This window comes from Lonchura striata, chromosome 19 (assembly GCF_046129695.1).
Source record: "Lonchura striata isolate bLonStr1 chromosome 19, bLonStr1.mat, whole genome shotgun sequence".
NCBI classification, from domain to species: Eukaryota; Metazoa; Chordata; class Aves; order Passeriformes; family Estrildidae; genus Lonchura; species Lonchura striata.
The window spans coordinates 2,083,625-2,109,576 of record NC_134621.1 but is presented as its reverse complement, the minus strand read 5'-3'; the positions used below and the strand labels follow the sequence as shown (position 1 = coordinate 2,109,576).

General features: G+C 48.7%; 1 protein-coding gene across 2 annotated transcripts in view; it reads right to left on the bottom strand.

Moving 5' to 3' along the window:
* The window catches only part of GAS7 (growth arrest specific 7), a 75,223-nt gene that overhangs the window by 31,729 nt on the left and 17,542 nt on the right, over positions 1–25,952 (bottom strand). The window contains exons 2-5 of one of the 2 annotated variants that reach the window (XM_021538703.2): positions 16,227–16,347; positions 5,509–5,580; positions 3,911–3,996; positions 511–564 (exon numbers count right to left, since the gene is read on the bottom strand). In XM_021538703.2, coding sequence (XP_021394378.1) covers positions 511–564; positions 3,911–3,996; positions 5,509–5,580; positions 16,227–16,347 — 333 coding nt within the window. Of the gene's footprint in view, positions 1–510; positions 565–3,910; positions 3,997–5,508; positions 5,581–16,226; positions 16,351–25,952 lie in introns of both variants that reach the window. The other variant, XM_021538702.3, reaches the window with a different exon arrangement.

The following is a 25,952-nucleotide window of genomic DNA, read 5'->3' as shown; positions in this document are numbered from 1 at the left end:
CCAAAACGCCGCGGGGACAGGATGCTCCGGCACGGGGTGCCCAGCACGGAATCCCCGCGGTTGCCCAGCTCCATTGCCCGGTGCTTAGCACGGAATCCCCGCGGTTGCCCAGCTCCATTGCCCGGTGCTTAGCACGGAATCCCCGCGGTTGCCCAGCTCCATTGCCCAGAGCCCAGCACGGAGCCCCGCGGTTCCTCAACCCCAGTACCCAGTATGGAATCCCCGCGGTCCCCAGCCCCGCTATCCCCGCGGTGACCAGCCCCGGTACCCGGCATCCCCGAGGTCCCCAGTCCCGGCGCCCATCACGGAACCCCCGAGGTCCCCAGCCCCGGTACCCGATATCCCCGCGGTCCCCAGCCCCGGTGCCCGGTATCCCCGCGGTGCCCAGCCCCGGTGCCCGGTATCCCCGCGGTGCCCAGCCCCGGTATCCCCGCGGTGCCCAGCACGGAATCCCCACGGTTCCCCAGCCCCGGTATCCCCGCGGTGGCAGCCCCGGTGCCCCGCTCTCACCGTCAGGCTGCTCTCCTTGCTCTGCCGCCGCGGCGCCGCCGGGGATCCCGGGCTCTGCGGAGGGAAGCGGAGCGCATCATCGCGGCCGCTCTCGGAGCCCAGCATGGCTGCGCGGGGCGGGGAGAGGCGGGTCCCATGGCACGGCTCGGCTCGGCTCGGCTCGGGAGGCAGGGATGGAGGGAGGGGGAGCTGCGGGACGCCCCGGCTCGCTGCTCCGCCTCTCTCGCCTCCGCCGCACCGAGCGCGGAGCCGGGGCTGGCTGCGCCGTGGGACGGTGGCACCGCTGGCGGGGTGGGAAGAGTGCCCTGCCACCGTGGGACGGTGGCACCGCTGGCGGGGTGGGAAGAGTGCCCTGCCACCGTGGGACGGTGGCACCGCTGGCAGGGTGGGAAGAGTGCCCTGCCACCGTGGGACGGTGGCGTCACACCCCCCTGAGGACCGGGACACGAGTCTGGGTGTCCCGTGCGGTGGCACTTTGCTAGGTACGAGAACAAGGGACGGTGACATCCACTGCTGCGGACAGCGATGGTGGCAGTTCCTACTTTTCTGTGGAATGGTGGCATCATATCCCCGTAGGACAGGGACACAAACGTGTCCCAGAGTCCCCCAGGGGGGCAGTGCCCTCTGTCCCTATCGCAGGGTCCCTGGTGGGGCTCAGATGCTGTGACTGCTCTGCAGCACGTGAATCGCTCCTGGCATCATTTGGGACTCCCACCCCAAATCCCACTGCTCGGGCACCCGGTGCTCGCCCTGGGACTCGACACCCAGCAGCAGCAAGGTGCCAGCACCACACACGTGCAGTTCCATGGCTGTTCTGCTGTCCCTTTGGTGGCAGTTGTGACAACTTGAACGGGCAGCATTTAGCTGCTCTCTAGGAAGCCATAAACAAGGTTTGGCTGAGTGCCCAGCACAGCATAGCTCCGTGTTGTTCTCACTTGTGGCTTTTCCCCCCACCCCCTGACCTGTTTCCAAGAAATGTGGCTGAGCTTGCTGTGAAGAGATTTTGCCAGCATTTGTTTGCATGGTGGCTGCTGCCCAGGTCCAAGAAAGCATCCTGGCCAAAGCCTAGGAGCTGCTCCACAGTGGGAGCCGGCCCGTGCCAGCAACAGACAAGGAAGCAGTCAAAGCAGAGCAGCTTAGAATGGCCCAAGACATGCAAGGAGAGAGAGAGAGACAGGCCAAAAAGACTTGGAGGATATGCAGAACAGCTTCTTGCAACCACAGGTTTATGGTCAGATGCTTTCCTTAGTAAGGACTCTTCTGCAAAAGCTGCCACAGCCCCCAGGAAAAGCAGCTTCCCAAGTGGGCGTAGACACAAGCTGTTCTGAGAATTAATGCCACCAGCAGCCAGTTAGGGATTCAGAACTAATTCAAAGCAGGTTCAAAGCAGAGATGAAGCCAGGAGTTCAGTTTGGAAAAACCTGTAACAAAGGAGAAGTGGAATGGAGGCAATGAAGGGAATGAGAAAAGTCATGAAAGGGATTTCTGACAGGCTGATGTTTGAGTCAGCTGAGCAAAGCACTGCAAGGCACTGAAAGGCTGAGAGAGCCTGGAGAAGAGAGGGCTCCAGGAAGACCACAGTGGAAACTTTCAGTACCTGAAGTCAGCCTACAAAAAGCTGGAGAGAGATTTTGGACAAAGGCCTGGAGTGATAGAAAAAAGGGGGAATGGCTTCCCATTGACAGAGGGCAGGGTTAGATGGGATAGTAGGAAGAAATTGTTCCCTGTGAGATTGGTGAGGCCCTGGCACAGGGTGCCCAGAGAAGCTGTGGCTACCCCTAGATCTCTGGAAGTGTCCAAGGTCAGGCTGGACAAGGCTTGGAGCAACCTGAGATAGTGAGAGGTATCCCTGCACATGGCAGGGGTGGCACTGGATGGGCTTTAGAGTCTCTTGCAGCTGAAACCATTCTGGGACTCCATGACTCCTCATGTATCTCAGATGTGAATTTGAGTAAGACTCAGCACTGTAAAAACAGAAGGTGGCAAATGTTGCTACAAAGGAAGTTTTGCAAAAGTTAGTTAATCTGTGCTCCAAACCAACTACAAAAACATTGGAGTCAGATACCTTAAGAATATATATATTTTTTTTTTTGGGCACAAAGATTCACAAGGGACTTTTTGAAAGAAGTCACAGCCTACAAGTTTATTTGGGTTCCCTGACGGAGTCACAGAAGGTGTGTGGACAGGGATGTCTGGTAATGCACTACATAAAATTCTAAAATTCTTTTGACCTAGTTTAGGTGCTCACTGTCTTCAGCCTGGGCAAGCTGCTCAGAGAAACAGCAGCACAGGGAGTTAGTACAAGATGTTTGATGTGGAAGAAGCAGGGAATCCAAAGAGCTGGACTGTATCAGGAGAAATGCCATGAATCTAAAATAGGAATACTGACCTAGGTGAAAGGCTGAAGGGAATTGCTTAACAGAGAGAGGGTGAAGGCAAAATGGGATTGTTATCAGACAACACAAAACTTAGACCAAGAAACAGAGAATGTCAGAGCCACAGAGAGCAGCAGGCAGGCCAGGGCAGCAGCACACCAAACACTCATTTCCCCAGGGATGTTTAGCACTGCAAAAGGACTCACCACTTTCATACAGAAAGGAAACAGAAAACTCAGGTCTGGGACCACTGAGGGAAACACCAGAGGGTGGGGAAGCACAACTGGAGTGTGATGCACCAGCTGTGGCAGTCATGTGGTCATATGGTGAGGTTTTGGCAGGGAGCAAAGAGTTTCATGGGAGGAGCTGGAAGAGGGCCCTGTGCTGCATCTGCAGACCTGTGGGGAAGAATTTCCCAGGGATATGACGTGTTGCAGGCAAAAGTGCAGAGATATTTATTGGAAATTTGGATGAAGGCAGGGGAGGCCAACTGTTCACAGGTCAGCATCCTGTAGGTTAACTCGGGGTGATGTGCTGGGTGAGGCACTGAGGAGGGGCTGTAAAAGGACAGGCCAGAGTGGATGAAGTCATTGAGAAAAAAGCTTTGGATGAATTCTTTGTGAATACTGTCTTTGGGAGGGAAAGCTGGAGCTGCAGGAAAATACAATGAGATACAGACATGGGCGGATGTGCAAGTGCAAAGAGAGGACTGTGCTGGACACAGGCCCAGAGTTCAGGCTGGAGTGACACGAAAATTCATAGGGTTGTTAATAGTGACTGAAGTGGCTTGGTGGATTTTTCAGAAAGGAGTGATAGGACAAAAAATCCAAAGGATCTTGGCTTTTTTTACTGTTTTACCAGCTGGACACAAAGACTAACTATGCTACATGCAACAAATCTGTCTGATCTGAGTTTCTAAAAGAAAATGACCTCTTGACTTCTTGCACTGCGTGGATTCCTAAACTACTTAAGTGGAAACCCATTTTTTCTTGGATCCTGCTGTTTGCCTTTTCCCCAAAACTTACCTGGGTGTCCCCACTGGGTTTTCGGAGGCTCATGTGACCCGACTCGAGCTGGTGGACTGGGGACCCAGAGATGTAGTAGCCATTCACTGTAAGAGCAGATGGAGAGTTAGTAGGCTTGCTGCTGATAGCCAATGCTAAACTGCACAAATTAAAAGCTAATCCCATAACTGAATATGCAGATATATATCACAGTGATTTAAGGCTTAGTTGTATTTCTCATTACCCTACTGTGATTTGATGGGTAATAGATTAAACATTTTCCTGAGTGGAGTCTGTTTTGCCCATGATCATAATGAGTGATGCCTCCCTGCCCTTATCCCAACCCTTTTGTTGTATTTTTCACCCCCATTCACCTGAGGAGGAGAGTGACAGAGTGGCTTGCTGGGCACCTGGCATTAAAAGTACTGGTCCAAGGGAGTTAAGTTTTCATGTCAAGCCTTGCAAGAAGTTTATGGTTCCTGCGTGGAACAATAATTGGCCTTTTTTCTCATATACTGAGCAAGGAACAATGCTCAAGGTAGTGTTGAAACAAGATACTCAACTACATTATAATTCCTTTGGTCACAATAAAATGAACAATCTTCACACAGACTACCTACCCAGGTCTGCCAATAAAGAAGGACATCAGTTCAAAAATTTCAAAGGAAAACATCCTCTAACCTGCTTTATTTATAGTCAGCTGGCAGCAATGGCCTTCACATTTAACACTTTTTATTCCAGAGTAATTTTTGCTTTGCTTTGTCATTCTGCAGTACCCAAGAGCTTTTCAGTACTGTTATACATCTGACTGTTAACTTGTTTCCCTGCAACCTCAAATCGAGACAGAGATGATCTATATGGTCACCCCTGTAGCCACCACATGCTAAAACTCTTTGTTGTGCCTATGTCCTGCGTGGAAGAGCATCAGCCAGCCCACGTGTGTCTGCAGCTCTTTGATTTCCCTGCCCTGTCACAAAGCAGAACTGAGGAAGTGCTTGTTGGGCCCCTCTTTGCCTCTGTGCACCCAGAAGGAGCCGCCCCAGCTCCTGAGTGGACACTTCAGACACCCACAGAAGATGGAGTGGCAGGGCAACAATAGTGCAGAGGATGTGTCAGGAGGGAAAGCCCCACCATGTTTGCTCTGCTACACTCTCATGGCCATGTAGCCTGGAGAAGAGAAGGGTCTGGGGAGACATTAGAGTCTGGCAGGGATACAAGAGAGATAGAAAGGGACATTAGGCAAGAGCTGGAGTGACAGCACAAGGGGAAATGGCTGTAAACTATGTGAGGATAGACTGAGATCAGAGATTAGAAAATCTGTGAGGGTGGGGAGGCCCTGGCACAGCATGCCCAGAGAAATTGTGGCTGCCCCTGGATCCCTGGAGGTGTCCAAGGCCAGGCTGGCCTGGGCTTGGAGCATGTTCCATAACCTGGGATAGTAGAAGGTGTCCCTGCCCATGGCAGGTGGAACAAAATGATCTTTAAAGTCCCCTCCAACCTGAACCATCCCATGATTCTGTATGTCCACCAAGTCTCTCTCCCCCTATATCACAGCACTTCCCTTTGCTTTGCTGAATGGCAGAGAAGCAGATTCACCCAGGCACAGCATCAAACATCACCTGCAGAGCTCTTCTGTGACACAGGGCTCTTGGGAGTGCCAGGCACGCTGCTCGGCCGCTCCCACGTCGTTTCTGTTGAAGGGAAACACCAGTGGCAGGGTGATGGAGGCTTTTGCACACATACCACAGTTATGACTATTACACACAAACCAGTGGCTCTGACCCTCACTGTCCTCTGAACCAAGTTCTGACCCGGTGAGAAAGATGCCTGCACCTCCTCTCTCCCCTCATCTCTTCCTGCCACGGCTGGCAGCTGGGATGGGTGGAGACAGAGCAGACTGGAAGCTGCATCACTGGTTCTTCCAGGTCACTGCCTAGGAACACTCAGCTGGCCTGCACTGACTGCCTTCCCAGGTGCACTGAAGTCCAGCCCAGCGTGGGCACTGCCACGTGCCAGCCGTGGTCCTCAGCAGGGGACAGAGTGCCTCTGCCCCTGCTCTCTCCAAGAAAGGCAGCTGTGAGTGACTCATAGATGTGGTTCCAGTCACATTTACACAAGCCTTAGCACCTTTTTTCCGCCTAAAAAATACTTATCTGGAAAATTCCCTTTTTTCCACTCAGGTCACTTAGCAGCTGGAATATGCAAATGTTTGTCACACCAGTTGTGATGCTCCAAAGACTGCTGCTGCTTTCCCCCCTCAGTTGCTCTGTATTTTAACCATTCTACTCATTTTATCAGCAAATGGAAAAATTGTTTTTGACCACATGCTGAAGACACAAGATTTAAGTGCAAAACTTTTTAGAAGTTGTGAACAGAAGACAGGAGAATGAGAGCAGCAACTTTCACAGAAGTCCAGGTAGAAAGCCCAAGGAACCATTCCTTTTGAAGGCACAGGTCAGTTCCAAATCAACTACACAACACTGATTGCCAGATGGTATCAATAAGAAAATTAGCAAGTCACTGTAATCAAGTCTGAGGGCTACTTTGGCTGCTTCACTTGAAACTGCTGTTTCCCAAATCCCAACAAGCAACCATCTAATTCTGCCAAAGCCTGAAATCCTGCACCTGTGTCAGCATTCTGCATGCCCGTGGTAAAGCAGGGATGGAGGAAAGCCCTTGTGCATTAACAGTTTAGGCTTGGCAGTGAGCACCTGCCTCAGGGCACAAAAAGCCTCCTGTCCCGGGTCAGTGCTTATTTGGGCATCAAGCAGAATGTTAACATGCTTCAAGAACCATAAAAAGCCTATTCTTAGATATAGATTCATGCACATGTGTATATTCATATATGTATCTATATGCATATAGATGTCTATGTGTATATATATGCACAGAGATGTCCTCAAGGGTTGTGTTAGATTCCTTATTTCAGAAAGAACTCAGGATTACAGATCCCAAATGGAAGCAGGTGCCACACCTGTAATGTTCCTGAGATACATGCCCTGCCCCTCCCCATCCTTCCCCTCTCACCCCCTCCCCAAGCCACAACATGCTTCTGCCTGCAAAGAAAAATACTTTGAGCTTTTTCTTCCATTACAAGTGCAAAACCTGAACTAGAAGCTTTGCTGGGTCACGGGGGAATATTTAAATTTTAGCCTGTTTTTGTGAACTGGGTAGTAAATAAATAAATTCCATGCTAGATCAATAAAGAAGCACTGAGGAAGTGTCTTCACTAAACAGAAGCAAAATCAAATGCAAATAGTTGTCTTTTATGAGTCAGCCTCTCTTTGCTTACAATTCACAAGTGCATGGTTAAATAAAGACAAATTCTAATTTACTGTAAGGCAAAGGTAAACAATACAGTACACACGTGTCTTGAAGATTTTAAAAAAAAATTAAATTGTCGATTAGTTAGTAATAATAATGTGAGTTGAGATCTGTGGGAAGGGACTGTGATGCCCACTGATGCTGAGCCCCAGTGCAGTCAGTGAAGTAATTTTTTTGCCAGCACTGAGTTTGATGTTAGCAGTAAAGCAAGCTACCTTCATATTTGGCTTGGGGGTTTCACACGAGCATATCTATCTCCAGATTTCTGAGACCCTGCAGAGGAATGCACCTAAAAACCTACAAAATATATATGAAATGTAATGAATTGGTTAAAGTGACGTGGCTCAGCTAGCCAGAGCATGGTGCTAATAAATAAAGGTTGTGGGTTTGGTCCCTGGATGGGCCATTCACTCAAGAGCTGGACTTGCTCATCCTTGTGGGCCCCTTGCACCTCAGAATGTTCTGTGATTCTGTGAAAATCACCAGCTGCTTCTTGTATCTGCTCTCTGCTCTGCCTGTGGAGCTGCTGTGCAGTGCCTCATTCTTCCCCTCTGCCACACAGAGGACCCAGACACAGAACTTGAGGGCAGAAAATTCACACATGAAAGAGCAGTGCCCAGTGGTTAGCAGATTTGTGAATCCAATCCAAAACATTCAGTCTCTTGACAAATTTTTCAAAATAAAATTACTCTGGAGTTAAGCACATTGAAAAATAAAATTTAAAAAAAAGCTATAAAATGCATTAAATAGAGAAAACATATTTAATTAGGTAGGAAATTAACAAGAGTGTTTTAACTCCATTTATTTTGAGCATTAGGAGGAAAAAAAGCCCACTTCTGTGCAGGGATTATTCTGGCAGCTCAAGTAGGGACAGGAACTAATCTGGATCAGGACTGCACTGCTGGAATGCCATCTACTGGAAGCAACTATGTTTACCAAGGTAAAACTGTGACATTACAAATTTCTTTGCAGCTTAGTCATGATTAGAAGTGAGAGTGGGGATTAGAAGTGAGGGGGGGATGACTTTTTTTACAGAGACACAGAGAAGGCTTGTTGAGAGACAATGCACTGTCTGATCCAGCAAAGGCAGAGTCCTGTCTGGGAGTGCCACATGGAGCCTTCAATCCTGGTGCTTGGAAAATCAGAAGGCTACTTGTCACCCTGTGGTAAAACAGTGATCATGGCTTTTAGGAACAGATTCCACATTGGCCCAGATTTTACATCCCACACAGTTTTTCCAGTCAAACTAAACCCTTGTACTCTGGGTGCAATTTAGCACTGGCAGACTAACACCAACAAGTTCTGTCCTCCCTTATCAGCCAATGTTAATGAGACCATTTAGGCAGTGTGGGGAAGGAATAACCAGCAGTTTCCTTGAGAGAGCTGACCCAGCAGACAAATGCAGACAATTCTGGGCTGTGAACAACAAGAAATAGTGCAGCCCTGGGAGATACCCAAGGCCAGGGCTAGGAGCCATCTGGTCCAGTGGAACATGTTCCCTGCAGGGAGCTGGCACAAGGTCCCTTCCAACCCAAACCATTCCGTGGTTCTGTGGAATTTAGTTAGTGAACAGCGTGGCAGGAGAAAACCACTTGTTAAAACTGAAATGACGGAGTAAAAGGAAAAACAGTTACAAGATCCAAGCTCTACTGCCCAACGGAACCGGAGAGGCTTTTCATAGAAGTGGTGAAACATTTCCTACCAGAGGAAAAGTAGAAACCTGTGGTGTTTGGGGGAAGCAAGTTCACTTCTGTTTGGCAGAATGAGAAATGACATGATGTGTCAGAGAACTACACACCCTGGGATGTTGGGTTAGTCAAGAAACATAGCTTCTGAGAATATCCTGAAGAAGACAATTTTTGTGATCACACTGAAGAATGAATTGCTGGTCACTCTTCCATGAATTCAGTAGCAGTCTAAGGTGACAGGAGCTGCTTTCCAGTTTGAACATACATCATCAGCCAAATGTCAGGGCTTTATGTACCAGCACAATCCCTCATGAACGTGCTCATATTCCTTTCATTTTAGTACCTCAGCATGGTGTCATGTGTAGTTCTATTTTTGGAGCCAAACACTCCATAGTTTCATTGTCTGAACTATGAGAATGGGGCAGATCAAGCCAGTGGACCTCTGGGTTTGCTTACTGTGCAGAAACCTCTCGGGGTCTTAAGGATCTGTAGCACCTGCCCTTTGTCACACAGATACTTGTGCTAATTCACATCTTTATAAATAGATTTGGAGTTTATTTTGGCTTTAACTGCAATAAATCTGTGATGCTGAGCAGCTCCAAACCCAGTTTCTGCCCTGAATAACCTGAAGCTGTGCAGGTTGCACAGGCCAAGGATGAAGGTGCACAGACAGGGATGAAGAACAGCAACAGAACATCTCCCTCCTCAATGCCACAAGAAGAAACCCCAAAAACTTCTCCCAAAGTGGTCCTGAAAAATAGCAGAACTGGAAGTCATGTCTGCAGAAGGGCAGAACAGGCCCACACAGTTTTAACTCCTCCTTTTTGGATTCACTTTTGCCAATGGCAGGAAGGAAACACCTTGCAGACAGTTTGCAAACCCTCCATAACTTTTCTATGCTTCTCCACTGCATCTCCAGAGACTCTCAGCAAGGTTTGTGGCCTGTCCATAGCTCCCCAGAGGGTAAAGATTGGTTGTCCCTGTGACTCAGAGGGAGGGCAATCAGCTTTGCTTTGGAAACAGGTTCCAAAGATTTGCTTTAGCAGCCCAAACCTCCCATCTGCCTGGAACACCATGCTCTGAGCATCGCCTCAGCAGCCAGGAGCAGAGAACTGTCAGGGGTGTCACACCTCATGCCCCCTTTCTGGCTAAGATCTTCCCCCCATTTGTGAGGAATTGGCAACGTCTTCATAGCATTTCATTTCTTGATACTGTGTGTGGCAGAAAAAAGCCCAAAGGAATGGTCAAGGGAGTGTGAGGCCTTGGGCATGCAAGGAGGGAACTTCACTCACAATGCCCCGAGACTGGTGTGAACCCTTCAGGACTTTTGAAGTAGAAGGAGTGGGTGAATGAGAGTGCAATGAAAATATTTTCCCTTCTGTTCCACAGAGGATGTGTAGTACAAGACTGTGTTTCACTGGAACAAGGAGGTCTCACCACTGCATCAGTCCACAGAAGTGACTCAGACCAGCCCTAACCTCCTGCAAACCAAAGGCTGTGGACTCTCCTGATTCAACACAGCAGTTTCTTCATCTTTGTGCTCCCACATTTTGGTCCACTGAGCCCTGCAGTACTGAATTCCTGCATGGGTCACCTGTACCAGTGTCAGCTTGAAATGCCCAAACCACCAGCCCATGCCTGAGCCTCTGAACTGCAACACAGTGACCTCACACTCCTCCATTGGCCTCCCAGGATGTGGCCTTTACTTCCCTCTTTATACCTAATAAAAAGAGACAAAAAAAGCAGGCAGGACTCACCAATGCAAATCTCTCTGCACCTGCATCAAACACAAGAGTCAAGCACACAAGTGTGCAGGCAGCACATTAACTTGGTCAGCAGAAGTTGAGGTGTCAGAACTGAAACCCACTTCCATCCCACAGGCAGTTCAATAAAAGAGAGACTGAGGCTGCCAAACAGCTTTTGACCTCAGTCTTGAAAGACACACCATGGAGACAGGCACCACCCAGGAGCTCCTGAATTCCTCTGTCCATGTTGAATTGAGAGGTGCTTGTCACCACCTCTACAGCACGGGAAAAGCTGCTGACAAAAGCTCTCACTTGATCTTTTAAAATGATTACTGGGATATCTACCGTGCCCCTCCTTTTGCAAACACCATGTGACAAAAGTGAACCCTCCACTGCAGGCTTAACAGTGATAATAATGCTATTTCCAGCACTTTCTGAGACACGCTTTGTTTTTCTAGCTTTTAGGCCACTTCACCAAGGCAGGTTCCTATACCACCCTTTAGCTATAGCATCCTGCATCAGAGGGGAATTGTCACTGAAACATTTTAACTGTATGAGAAAAAACATGAAATAAAAGTCCTTGATATCTCTTTGGTGTCTCCATAGATGACTTACTCTTTGAGCTGCAGTTCATAAGTTTGGTTGGAGTAGGAGCTGACCATAGTTGGTGAGGTGTGAATAAAACCCCTCAACTCAGACACCTTTCAAGCAAATGACCTCTTTCAGCTACACATTTCAGGACTGCCCCACAACTTACTGCTGCAGGTGGCATTTCACTAATGATGCTTGTGATTATAAGAATATAAGGACTTTAATTAGGATCAAGATAACATGAAAGTAGAAGTCCCGCTTTCCAGGAGATAAAATGCTGTTTAGTAAATGGGAAGGACCTTAGGTAAAAGACAGGAAAAGGCTGGAAATAAGAGCAAGCCACGTTAAGCTGACCTCAGCTGTGAAAACAAGGTGGCAGTAAGCCATACAAACATTGGTGTCACAAGTACATAATTCATTTTTAATGTGATGGGCAAGGTAGCTGGAGTGCTATTGTTTGACTAATGCAAGAAGTATTGCAGCTGCAGCCCATCAGAGAATTTCTTCAGCATAATGAAATATTTTCTTGCTGAATCTACCACCCACACACAATTGAAAACCCCTCCTACAGACACTGAGTAACTCGTTAACCACGTAGTGGCTGTGCATTCTGGGCACTCTGCCTTGTGCTTTGCCATGGCAAGCAGGGCTGTCTCTGGATGTTGCACAAGGCAGATGCCAGGCACCCAGCTGTAATGGCACTGGTGCACACTCAACCTTCCTGTGGCAAGACCATGCTCAGGAAACCTTGAGTACACCTTGAAAAATTTTTGTGGGCTTCATTGTGCAGACTGTATCCAGCTCAGAGGCCCTTACAGTGGTTTTGGGATTGAACCTGCTTCAAAGGATGATAAATGTGAAGTGTTTATCTGGTGGGATATCAAGAGGAGACAGACAGGAATGTGCTGTTTGTCATCTCTGCACATCTGTTTGTTCCAGGGTCACCCCAATTCCTTCATTACTGTTTTTCCTAACATTCTTCTTCCACATAAGAACACTGTCTCATTTATATTCTATTTCTTTCTAGTCAAGAACCAATTCCTTGTGTTTTTTTCCTGTAAAGACAATGAAAATTAGACCACACAACAACACATGGTGGAAATACTGTTACGGTCAGATAAGATCACAAAATCACAAAATAGTCTGAGTTGGAAGGGACCCAGAAGGATTATGGAGTCAGATTCTGAGGTGAGTGGCCCATATGGGGATTAAACCCACAGCCCTGGCATTATTAGCACCCTGCTCTGACCAGCTGAGCTCATCTCAGGGTTGAGATGTACAACAAAGGCAGATAATCCCAGTGTGGAAGGACATTGACCACTGGAAACAACGGTTACAATAACAGTAATGCCTCACAAGAAGGGAGGCATCTCTGTATTTTGAAGGCTCAGAAAAATCAGGATTTTACTTGACCCTAAAATCCCACTTCCCCTCCCAAGGAACGTGTGTGGACACTTCTGTTACCACTTCTGAACAGTTCAAGCACTAAGAGCAATAAAACAATTTAACCCAAAACCAGACATCTACACTGAGTCAGAGAAGATGCACCAGCAGGCATGGTCAGAAAGACAGGCTGTTGAACAGGTCACCCAACACCTCCTGTCTTTAGGAGGAGGGCACAGAACTACACACAGGGTTCATCTGGGGAGCAGCATGGAGCTCCACCACATCAAATTTTGTAGAGCTTTAGCTTGCTGACCTTCTTCAAAGGCTCAGCCCATGCTGCCAGCCATGCAGCCATCCCAGCAGATCTGTGGTGTGCAGCCCACCCTCTGCTCTGCCTGGTGACATCCCTGGCTCATCCTGCCTTTCCCTGCAGAGCTCAAGGGCAGGACAGTCCACGGAGGGGCAGGACCTGCCCCAAAACACAGCAGGAAGATTCAACACAGCTGCAAATGAAAAGCACAAATAAAATGCTCCTTTGAACTTATATTAAGATTCTTTGACTTAGACAACCAGAAGAAGCAAACCAGCAGATGAGTGACAAGAGCCTGGTTAGACGTGATGATTGTAAAAGTTGGGGAAGTACAAAGACACCAAATAAAGAACAATTTCCACTGATCCCAGGCATTGGTCAGTTTCTATTTGATAAATATTTTTCATGTCATTTAGGCTTTACAGACTGAAAGAAACAGGCCTCACAAGGATTTCAGGAAGTCATACTGCCCCTGCTCTACACCAGAGAAAGCCAACCATGAATTTTCATGGTTTTGCATTACCTGCTCTGGTGATACAGACTCCCAGACAACTCTGTACTCCCACACTTCACTTCCAACAGAGCTTGGAAGGGTTAGCTGTCCTGGTTGCAACTGAAATGTGCTCTAGTAATGGAAATTGAAATCAAAATTTTCTGGTGATGGCAGGCATTGCAAACAGCCTTCTCCCACATGGCATTTGATGCACTTTAAGCCTGCTTTCAATACCCTGCACACATCTTTGCTTTCTAAGGGCAGACATCCCCAATCTCTCAGCATTTACCCACAGGCTATGTTTTCCACATCTTCCATCACTTTTGCTACTCTCTTCTGGGCTTTATCCAGCTGACTCACATATTTCCTGAAGTACAGAGTCCAAACAAGATAAAATATTCCAGCTGAAGCATTATAATTTCCTTGTAAAGTTGCAGGCTTACTTCATGCCTCACAGACAACACTCCTATTTATACAATGGAAAATGCTGGCTGGTTTGTACTAACACAACACTGCTGGCTCTCACTCAACTTCAGATCCTCCAGAGCCCCAATGTCTTCATCTGTAAACTGTTCCATTGCCTGCTTTGGCCACTTAATTCTTGTCTTAAATGCATCTTTACTGAACAATATCCTCCTATTCCAGGGTGATTGTGAATTCTGAGCCTGTTCTGTGCAGGAGAGAACGCCATGTTCCCTCCCAGCTCCAGTTAAAAGTTATTTTTTGAGTAAGTGCTCTCAATGTCAACCTGCCATTCATCACAGGAAATACTGCCTAGAATGGATTCTCGGGCAGATCACTGCAGGATTCCCTTCAGTACAAACCCCCTTGCACAAGGGACCATTGATGACCATGCTCTGAGGATGAGCTGGCAAACAGTTATGCAGCAGCTTATTGCAATTTAACTATGGTCCCTGCTTTGTTTTCCCTTTGGTCAGCTTTCAAAGTGCCTTTGTTGCTTTTAGGACCTGTTTGCCCATCAGTGAAATGCCTTCCTTCACACAGTTCCCCTACCCCCAGACCCTGCCTGGATGCTGGGTAAATGTTTAGCCACAGTCCCACACCTCCTCTCACCAGAGCCTTTCAATGATGGAAGTGCTTAACTGGGCTTAGGATTAGTCTGGTGAAGAGATTCTCATCTAAACAGAACTTGAATAAATGATCCCTAAAGCAAGGCTCAGAACACAGAAACCCCACTTATACCCTCTCTTGCATGCTGTTATTCTGAGAGCCACACAACACTGTAATAGTTGAGAGCACAACCACAGGTGGTTTGGGCATTCTCCTGAGAAAGATTGGTTGGAAGTGACCTCTGGAAGTCTTCAGCCCAGTTTTTCTGAGCAGGATCACTGCTAACAACAGATCAGCCACAGCTCTGCCCAGCCAGTTTCTGAGATTTTCCAAGGACAAAGATTCCCCCGCCTCCCTGGTCAGCCTGTGCCAAAGTTATCCTCCCTTCCTAGAGGAATCAGAAATCTGATTTCTGGCCTGAGCTCCCAGGCAGGATATGGCAACTGGCCCTTGTTATATTACTTGTAACTTTTGGGAGGGAAGTACAAAACTGCCTGACACTATGGAGAAATTCAGTCGCAGTCCCCCACCTTTCTGAGGCAGGGTCCCTGGGACAAGAGCTCTTACCACAAAAGAAACAGGCTCTGCCTCTTACTCCTTTCACCTGGCCTCAACCCAGTGAGTATGGGTGCATCCCAGTGATGGCTCAGAACTGAGGATAATCACCTCCTCCCCTGCATTTGAACTGCAGTGGGGATGGGGTATCTAACTCCTGATATCTCCCCAGCTGTGCAGGGGATGCTGCCCACCAGCAAGAGAAAACTCTGCTTGCAGATGGAGGCAGGGTTAAATGGAAATGCACCTTCTGGAAAGAGGGTCCTGTAAGATGAGAGTGCATCAAACTCCACTAAATAATGATTTGGCAAAGTTCTGGGCCAAAAGCTTCTTGAAATAAAATACATCAGCCCCTGAACAGACCATGAGGTGCCCATGGCTCTCCTTTGTCAGACAAAGGAATGCCAGAGGTCACTCCTGATGGCTGCAACTTCCCTGTGAACAGCTCCTGCTGTTCTCTCCTTCATGCCACTCTAGCATTCTCTTTGCTAAAGAAATGTGGATTTGCTGGTCACAAGACCCTGTTTTGCAATGCTGCTGTGAGCTCATGATGAGAAGAGCAGGTCAATACAGAGCCTCAGGTAAACTGGAGGTGGTACAAGTTTGGCAGGTCTTGAGCAGGTGATAAGATCATGAGTTAGGTCTGCTTCCCAACACGACAGTGAATAGAACACACAAATACAGACTGAAAGCTTTGTCTGTGTTGTCCCATTACATCTGTTTGTCTTTTCTTGTCTCCATGGACAAGCTGAGTCTGGCCAGTTCACTGTTTCTTTTTTCCCCAGTAGTGATTTAGTGATATCTGATGCTCTATCAAACTACTTTACATGTATGTATATATATAGACATAAATATCTCCAGGCAAAGGAAATAGGGAATGTGGTAAAAACTGTATCTTTTACAGTGTTTCATATTCTAAAACACTTATGATGGGGCATTTCTACTTTACATTCTCTGTCTTTTTGTCAACGTTTCAGACATCTTCTGATGATCAGAATTAAGATGAAAGACTATCATAATCTTCTTGTATTTTCTTTCATATAGTGTCAGGATCATATCAATTACTTTGGCACTGCAGCTACTTTTGTTATCCAAATCAACTAGCAAGATGATTTCCTGAAACAGATCTGTGCTGCTATGGTGAAACATGTACTGGAAAGCCACCCCCACTTACCATTTGTGAAGGTGTTCACGTAGTACCTGCGACCCTGGGGAGACATGTAGCTCTGCCAGCCAGGGGGAAGGTGGCCGTTCAAGGTGTCCTCTCCTGGCTGAGGAGTTGCCTTTCGTGGTTTCTGCTGAGAAAAGAAAAAAAAGAAACAACCTATTAAGTCAATATCGAGGTAATGTAAAGTCTAACCAGATACACAGCTGGAAGGAAATGATGTGGTTTGGCATTCTACAGATTCCAATAGACCCAAAGAATTTCAGTCCATTCTTCCCTTCATCTGTGCTAGCTTCATGTAGAAGGATGAAGGTTGCCCTGGAGAAATCACCCTTTGGGACAGAAATGAACCCCTCTGTATTTAATGTCCCAAGAGCACGTGGAGCTGTCCAAGAAAATTACTCTGGCTGAGCAGAAAAATGCAAAGCATAAACTGATCAAATGTCTGAGAAAGAGAAGCAGGCACCTGGCCCTCCTTTACCTTCCCATGGGGAGAAAAAAGCACTGATCATGGAGGTGCTGTCACAATTTAGTTTACAGAGGCACCATCACCTGAACCACAAAACCAGACTCTCTCCCAGGAAACTCCACTGGATGGCACAGAGTTGGAACAAATCCTGGGACAGCTCCTCCACCATGGGAAGAATGGTTCCCTGTTACTTTTTGCAAAAGCACACTGAAGAAAAGGAAACTCTGCAGTGTGGGAGTGCACCAGCTCTGGAAGGACACAGCAGCAGGTTGGTTCCCTCATACTCCCTTCACAGATATCTGGCCTTGAAAATAACAAAGAGACACCAGACTACTTGTGCTGTGCATGAAAACCTCATAAAGAGGACTCTGGGGTAATCCAGCCCAGGGTTCTGTTTCAGAAGATCCAGATTCACACAATTTTGCTGCACGCTCACCGTTTCTGTACTCAACACTTTCTTTCCCTTCTGGAACTGAAGTCCCTCCATTCCCACTACCCCTTCTCCTCAATTTGATTCTACAGTGATTCCATGTGCCAAGCAGGTCACCATTAAGCTCAGATCACTTTAGGAGCCCATGGTATTCCTCTATTTTGCACAGTTAGCACCAGAGCCCTGCAAGGACAGACATTAGCAGTTTGCTTAAGGCAAGCTCTCAATTGCCCCAACATCCTTTCAGTCACATTTTCAATGTGCTTCATGTCTCTCTGCTGGACTGCAGGAAAAGCAGAGGTCTTTCATAGGTGAGTGCCATGGCTGCATTCTGAAACAAAGGCTATGCCAAGAGACAGATGAGGATGGTGTACAGTAAAGACCAGCAAATGTTGGATGGAAACAGTATAAAAAGCAAAGTTGACCCAGTGTTTCAGCAGTAGTCCCTGCCAAAATGTGCATCACTTCAAAAATCATAAAAGCATCATGTTTTGCTGTTGCTAATTCTGTTTTTGGTTACTAATATTTCTACTTTTGCTTCTGATTTTGCCAATCAAGAAGTGCTGTGAGCACTGCAGTCTCTATCAATGACAGTCAAGAGGGAACCTCAGCACTGCCAAATGCTGAAGTTCTTGCAAACAATGAGGAAACAGTTTGCTTTTATGTGCGTGTATTGTGGTTTAACTCCAGCCAGCAACTCAGCACTACACAGCCACCCACTCCCTGCCTCCCACCACTGGGAGAGGGAGGAGAATCAGACAAAAAAGTAAACTTTGTGAGGGGAGAACAGTTTGATCACTGACATAAAGTAAAAGATAATGATAATAATAACGATAATGATGATAATAACAAACATGAGGAAACAAAAAGAAAGAGGAATAAAACCCAAGAAGGACAAATGATGAACAGTACAATTGAACACCCATACCCAGCCCTTCCCTGAGCAGCATTCTGCCCCTCCTAGCCAGCTCCCCCAGTTTACACACTGGGCATGACGTTCTGTGCTGTGGAATATCCTTTTGGACAGTGTGGGTCAGCTGTCCTGGCCTTGCTCCCTCCTGGCTCGTTCTGCAGCCCCTTGCTGGCACAGCACAGGACACTGATGAGTCCTCCATTTAGGGTGAGCATTTCTGAGCTAAACTAAAACATCAGGATGTTATCAACATTATTCTCACACTGAATCCAAACCCAGCACTGTACCAGCTGCTAGGAAGAAAACGAACTGTACCTCAGCTGAAACCAAGGCAGCGTGGAGCATGTGTGGATCTCTTCTCTTTGTTTTAGACAGGAATTTGACTCAGCTCACTATTAGGCAGGACTCATTCCCCCACGGAGAGTGCAGAGGAAGATCCATGGAATGATGGGACCATTTCTGTGTTAGAGCCCCTAACTGGTCCCAGTACAATCCCCTCCCAACAACACTTGGACTCTGACTTCTACAGCAGCTTTAGGGGGAAAGAGGAACTGAAAATGCCATAGGGGAGGAACTGAAGAAAAAACAAAACTTGACTTCATACACGTTTCCTAACCACTCTCCCCTCACAGAATCACGGAATCACCAACTGGTTTGGATTGGAAGGGACCTTAAAGATCATCTCATTCATCCCCCCTGCCATGGGTAGGGACACTTTCCACTATCCCAAGCTCCAAGCCCTGGTCTGGGACACTTCCAGGGCTCCAGGGGCAGCCACAACTTCTCTGGGCAGCCTGTGCCAGGGCCTCACCACTCCCACAGTAAAGAATTTCTTCGTAATGTCATAATCTCAATCTACTTTCTCTCAGTTTAAAGCCATTCCCCCTTGCCATACCACTACAAGCCCTATTCTCCTCATGTAGGAGCCCAGGATGCTCTGATATAGATAGTGTGAGATGAGATCTGGGATAGAAGCACATGGGCCTGGGCATTATAGTGCACAACAGATTAAGAACCTCCTAGTTTAGGCACACTCAGCAAGCCATCCTGTTAGAAATGAGAGTGCCAGAGAGGCCATTGTGGGTAGCACATCGTCCCTCTTCTGCCAAAACAGGTTGTCTGAGGAAAAGGGGAGATTTTTGTGTTCTGTTTTTCTCAGCAGACACAAGCCTGTTCCAGCCAGGCCATCTGCAGTCCCTTCTTCTTTCATGAGCACAGTTAAACCAGGACCGTGTTTGCACACCTCTGTGGGAGAAGTCTTGGTTACTGTGGCAAGTGATGACAGGCAATCCTGCTGCTGGGACACAGCAAGGACATGGGACTGCACAGGGAGCACAGACAACTGGCAGGCAGTGTCCCAAGAGGCCAGCTCCACATCTGGCACAGCTCCACATCTGGCACAGCAGCCAGACAGGCTTCAGAGCTCTCCCAAACCCAGCTCCCATCAGGGCACCCCTGTTCCAGCCACATGGAACAAGGAAAGTGCTTAGAGGTACCCATGTGTAGATGCAGCTCTTCCTTAGATCAGCAAGACTGGACTGTTACTTTGATTTCTTCTTCCTATTTTAGGGGAATTATTGCCAGGATAATTTCTGAGAACAGTAAATCACAAGAGAAGATGTCTGCATGGAGAGAAGGTTCCCTGTCAGCAGAGAGCATTGCAAGCCAGCAGAGAGGAGCAGGAGCAGGCAGGGACTGGAAGTTGAAGAAAAGCTGAGCTTGAAAGAAATCTGCCAATCATGAGGATAAGAATCAAGGCTTACCAGGGAGCTGTGCACTTCTTGTGGTTCCTCCATCAAGATTAAGTGCCGCTTTCTAGAAGTTCTGCTGTATTCCAATAAAGAGGAAAAGGCAGGACCCTGACACCCCTGCCCCAGCTCAGGCTGGGTGGGCTTGCAGTCCCTTCTGCTTTCTAAACCTTCCCACAGTGCCTTTGAGCTCAGAAACGTTCAAGCCACTCCCCTCACTGTCACTGCTGGAAGTGTCACCAGCTGCTGTCACCATGGTGGTGGACAGGCAAGTCTGGACCCAGAAAGGATGTCTGCAACACATGCTCGAGGAAACAGGAAACCTGAACAATGTGAGCAGTGAATGTGTGACCCCAGTGAAATCCTCCTCCATCTGTATTGGATGCCTGGAAAAGGGATCAAAGTGTCTTGCAAAACATTAAAATCCAACAGCACAAGCTCTTCTCTCCCATGAGATTTCCTAGGAAATCAGATCAGAATTCCGTGCAGCAGGGGAACATTGAAGAGCCAACCACCCAACAGGTCTGGTTCTACAGACAAGGGATGGTTTTTGTCTGCTGCCTGCAGAAACACAGGGATGGAATTCTCCTGATAAATGCACAGCAGAGAAGAAACAGAACTGAGCAGCAAATGCAGAAAGGGCACTGGTGCTCTTGAGCACCAAAGAGAGATGAGAGAGAGAGATAGCAAAGGCAAGCACGTGGAATAACAACAGATCTCTGGGTTTAACTCCCCTAATCCAAGAGAGCAGCACTGACATAGGTCAGAGCACACAAACCTGACCATTCTCTGTGCTTCTTCCCCTGCATCCATGGGCACTGAGCCAGGGATGCCAAGAAGAGGACAATCTGTGTGGGCCAGAGAGCCACCCCAGAGCACCACAACCCTGACCAGGAAATACTGTTTCATCTGTGTGCTGCCGTCCCCTGATGGTCTGGAAGCAGGTCTGAAGAGGACACCTGGGTCAGACATCCTGGAGGCTGCACATGAAGAAGAGCAGCAGCCTGTCAGAGCTCTGACACTTTCTGTCTGGCTGGGCCAGCTCAGAACAGAGTAGCACAGCCAGCAGGGAGCTGGTGAGTGCTTCTCCCACTCCACCTCTTCTGACTGTTCTCTTTTTCTTATCTTTCGTCGTCTTCTTGATCAAGTTAGCAGCAGTCCAACTCATTCTGTTCCTTTGGAAAAGCCCTTGGCATTGTGATTCTGTTCCAGTGGTGGGAAAAAAGCCAAATGGAGTTTTATGTAGCAAAGTGGGGTAACAGGGAGTAACACACATCAGTTCAATCCACGATGACTTGACCCTGAGGCAAATTCTGCCTTGCTCAATAGAGGAAAATGACTTCCCATTTTCAAACTGCAGGAAATCCCCATTCTCCTTCAAAGAGGGATCCTGGGAGGAAACATCTGTGTGTTGACAAGCCTGAGCTCCCTGAAGATGTATGGGCTTGCACAGTGCTCCAGCGGAGCTCAGACCAGGGGCAATTCCCAACACACAATCCCAGGGAAAGGAAAGAAAAACAATCCCAAACCCACAAGTTCAGGCCTAGAGCAACCTGATATAACTCTGAACAAGGGGCTGGAACAGAGACCTTTAAAAGTCCCTTCCAATTTAAATTCTTCTGTGATTTTATGATCCTGTTTAAGCAGAGAATGCAGCCTTGGAGTAAATGAAGAAGAGCCTCTGGCTGTGGGACAGAGGGCAGATCAGCACACTCACCTGCTGCTGCCACCTGTGCAGTCCCACCTGCAGACCCAGCAGCACCAGGAAAGGCCACAGTGCCCAAACAAGCAGCTGCCCTGCAGTGCTGGAGGACCACTGGTGACAGAAAGATGGGCAAAGTACGGAGGGGAAGCTCCCTGCAAGGAGCAATGCAAGGACACAGCATCAGTCTGCCCCAGAACTGCCTCTGTCCTGTGGGGAACAGCTTGTTCTGCCCTGACAATGCTGAGCTTATCTTTCTAACTGCACTTTGTGTGACCACTGAGCTTGGAAAAGGTGTGTGTCAGTCCTGGTGCAGAAAAGGCAGAAGCACAGAATCATGGAATGGTTTGGGCTGGAAAGGACCTCAAAGCTCATCTCATTCAACCTCCCTGCCACAGGCAGGGACACCTTCCACTATCCCAGGCTGCTCCAAGCCCACCCAACCTGGCCTTGGACACTGCCAGGAATGAGGCATCCACAGCTTCTCTTGAGCAACCTGTGCCAGGGCTTGCTCACCCTCAGAGTGAAGAATTTCTTCCTAAAAGCTCATCAAAACCTGCTCTCTGTCACTACAGGCCCTTGTCCAAAGTCCCTCTCTAGCTGTCCTGGAGCCCCTTTAGCTACAGGAGGGTGCTGTATGGTGCAGTTAAAGAAGTGGGGTCTGTGTTTGGCTTCAGCTGATGCCTCTACCAGCCTGTGCCCTGCCCCAGGAGAAGGCCTGGGGCACCTTCAAACCCCTGGGCCCTACCCACAGCCTCTCTCTGCCTCGTACTTTGAGTCATTCTGTATTTTGTTCATTTTTATGCAACCTTCCTTGCTCAACATTTGGTTTCCATGGAGTCACATACACTGTGTGAAACAGATTTATATATAGAAAGTGGAACGGGTCATATGATCTGTCCTGGTTGTCTGGGCAACCAGCACAGCTCCTCTCGGGCTGCATAGGATGGCACGTTCTGCTGGGGACAAGTCACCCTCCCTGGGTGGCCCTGCCATGCCCCGCAGCCCTGCTGTGCCATCCCTCTGCTCCGTGCCACCAGCCCTCGTTCCCCAGAGGACAGTCCCCTTCCCGTGCTGAGCTAGAGCATCTCAGAGTGCTGAGCTTGAAGCTGTGGGCTGAACTATGCCCCCATTCCAGTTGAGCTGGGCAGCTCTCATTTCTCCCAGTTTTAAAAATCTCTTTGTACTAGAGTAAGTTTCCTCTGTGCCATGCCACTCTGCCTCACTGCTTCCTAAATAACTCCTGTGTCTCCATGCAGCTGCTGTTGCCTGGGATGCCATCTCTGCCACCCTCCCACCAGCTGATGGTGGCTGTGACCAGGAGGAATGGGTGGCCAACTCTCCCTTATCTCTGCACTCCTCTCTGTCTGGTTTGGCTCTGGAACACTGTGCATGCCTCCCACCCAGCTCTGCCTGCTCTCCAGCCAGATCCACAGCTGCCAAAAGCCTCCCTTCTCACCCACCCAGCTCCTGGCTGTGGCACAGGCATGTGCCCAGGACTTTGCTTTAATGTAATGTACATGAAAAGCACTGTGTAGAGAGTGAGCCTTCTGGGACTAGGATATTTTTCTCCATCAGTACCATAAATGAGGGAGAAACAAGCTGTTTTTGAAGGATACATGACCCAGGGAGACAGAGTGGGTGATGTTTTCTGCCTCACTGCTGTGTGAGAGACCAAAATGTGTGGGAAGAGAAATGCTCTGACCTGTGAATCCCACCCTGACCCCTTCAAAATAGGGGCTGCCAAACCAAAACTGAAAAATCTGAGTAACTCCAGTGCAGCTCAGCCCTCTCCCTTCCTTCCCAACATGTGCCTGGTGCACAGAGCCATGTGGCAGACTGGGAGAAGTCACAGCCCTGAGCTGCAGCTGAGCCTGGCCCCCGTGGTGGGTGACATGGGACTCCTGGCACCAGGGCTGGTCCAGATCCTACCACAGATGATGCTCACTCCCTGGCAAAGCAGCAGTCCAGGGAGTGCTTGGCTGTAGAAGTAAGTGGGTTTTGGCTGAGGAGGAAAGCTGGGCAGGTGTAAGAAGTAGGAAGCATAAGAAAGATGGCAGGATTGAGATTCAGCGTGGAGAAAGAGCACTGGGAGTGGGGCCCCGGTTTGAAGAGGGTGGTTAGCAAAGAGACAATAAAAAGCCTTTGATAGCAGGGATTTGGGGAGTGGGCAAGTGAGCAGGAGGGTGAGAGCAGCCTGCAAAGGACAGCCCAGCTGTCAGCCTTCTCTGCCTCTTGCTCTGCCTGAGCTCTGCTCCCCTTTCTGCACTCCTTTCTCTGGGTGCTCTCAGGGGGTGACAGCATTCAGCACTTTGTGACAAGGGTGCAGAGATCTGGCACTGAAAGAGCAACCAAGAAGGGGGAAATCAAGTACCACCTTCTCACCAAGGTGCCAAGGAGATGGACAGCCAGATGGGAGTAGTGTCTGCTCTGAGAAAGCCCATCTAGAACACACTGACCACAATGCACCCACAGGGAGCTCAGGGATCACCCCCAGGAAAACACACGGTTGTTTTCCCTTCTGTGCTAACAGAGAAATCACTTAATGGACAAATCTGTCCAGTTCCCTTTGAGCAGCCCCTCTTCTGTATCCAGCTGAGCCATGCATGGTCAGATGATGGCCAGACTGACACTGGGCAGGAAAAATGCTGTGGCCACATCAGGCAGCCACAAGGATGCAGGATGCAGCTTCTACAGCACAGCCCTGGAAGGCCAGTGAGGGATCCTGTAGACAGACTGCTGCCAAATTAGGCAAGATTTCTTCACCAAAAGTGTGGTCAGGCATTAGGAGAAGTTGTCAAGGCAAGCTGTAGAATCAGTGTCCCTGGAAGTGCTCAGACAATGAGCAGATGTGGTGTTTAGGGACATGGCTCACTGCTGGACTTGGCAGCACTGGGTTAGAGGCTGGATCTGATGATCTCAGAGGGCTTTTCCATGCTTGGGGGATCTGTGGAGGGCCCAGCTCCACACACAACAGAGCAGAGAGGAACAGGAACAGCACATAGAGGGGCAGTGATGGGAGCTGAGATAACCTAATCTCACAAACACAGCCCTCTGTGCAGTCACCCTCATGGTGAGAGCCATCAGGCCCTTGATCTGGGGTGGAAACCATCACAGTGAGTCACAGGAAAGATTCTCTAGACCATGGACTGCTAGAAGGATGCAGGGAAAGAGGTATTATACAAGACAAGGGATGATTAGGGGTAGATGGCTAAATGAAAAAACAAGGATGGGGGAAGGGGTGAAACCAGTGAAGGGTAAGAGGATTCAAGGAACCAGTTAAATAGGCAGCTGGTGATGACACTTGTCTGTCCATGCCCTGACTGATGACTGCAGTCTGTCCTGTCTAAAAAGCAGCTACTGAAAAGGGGCAGATCTTGGCATCAACACGTGGCCTTGGACACCCCTGTGGGAAGTCAGCATATGAACCACCCAGAAGTTAGAAGTCCAGTTAAAGAATGCCAGGAAGGACTGGGCTGACACCTCTTACCCATTCCCAAGCATATCTGTGACCAGCTGCCTCCCTGAAACATGGAGCAAACCCTCCCAGCAGCCTGTTTCCCTGCAGGAGTCAAGCAGTTTTTCTGAACTAGCTGAAGTCTTTTACCTTCTTCCCCAAAAGAAATACAGAAGTTAGCACTTTCCCGTTCCTCTGTTTTCCTTTCAGCACCAACGCTTCCTGCTGTTCAGAGAGTTAATATTTGGAATCTCATTTGCTAACTAGCAGAGGGGGTATAGGCTCTGGAGGTCTAGGCAGGGTTCATCTGCCAGGACACAGCCAGCACACTGAGTGCCCTGCTCTGCTACTTTTCTGTCATCAGAAAATGAAGCCATGCTGTCTCCCTACCACAATGTCTCCAAACAACACGATGTAGCCAGCTGGGACAAAGCTGATTTCTCAAGATAGCCAGAGCTGCCATGAGCACAGTTTCATGTTTCTATGCAAAAGCTCTGCAGGCTGCTGTGTAAACTCAGCCCGCTGCGATGTGACAGAGTTTGACATAAACTACTTGAGGCACAGCCCCATCCCCTCAGTGGAAATGGGGACCCAGAGCTCTGCCACAGGTTGGCAGGAGCTGGCTCTCCTGGATACTAAAGCTTCCCTAAGCAGGAGTTATCACACCATGGCTTGGTAGGGTAGGAATGGGCAGAAGAAGGTGAAAGTCTGGGGGTGAGGCAAATGCCAGCCCTCCAAGAGCCCTGGGCTGGGTGTGTCCAGTGCCAGAGCAGCCCAGGAGCAGGCAGGACCCTTCCTCCCTTTGCTGTGGGACCCCCAGTGCTCCAGGGGGAGCGGAGGTGTGACCTGCAGGTTGTGCCAGGACTGGGGGAATGGCTGGAGCCCCTGGCAGGCAGCTGGGAATGGACACTGAGAACACTGACCCTTCCCCTGACCAAGGGCTCAGGGTCCTGCAGGGTTGAACAGGGCGTGTTTGGTCACCCAGGGACTCTGTAGGAGCCAGAGAACAGCAAGAG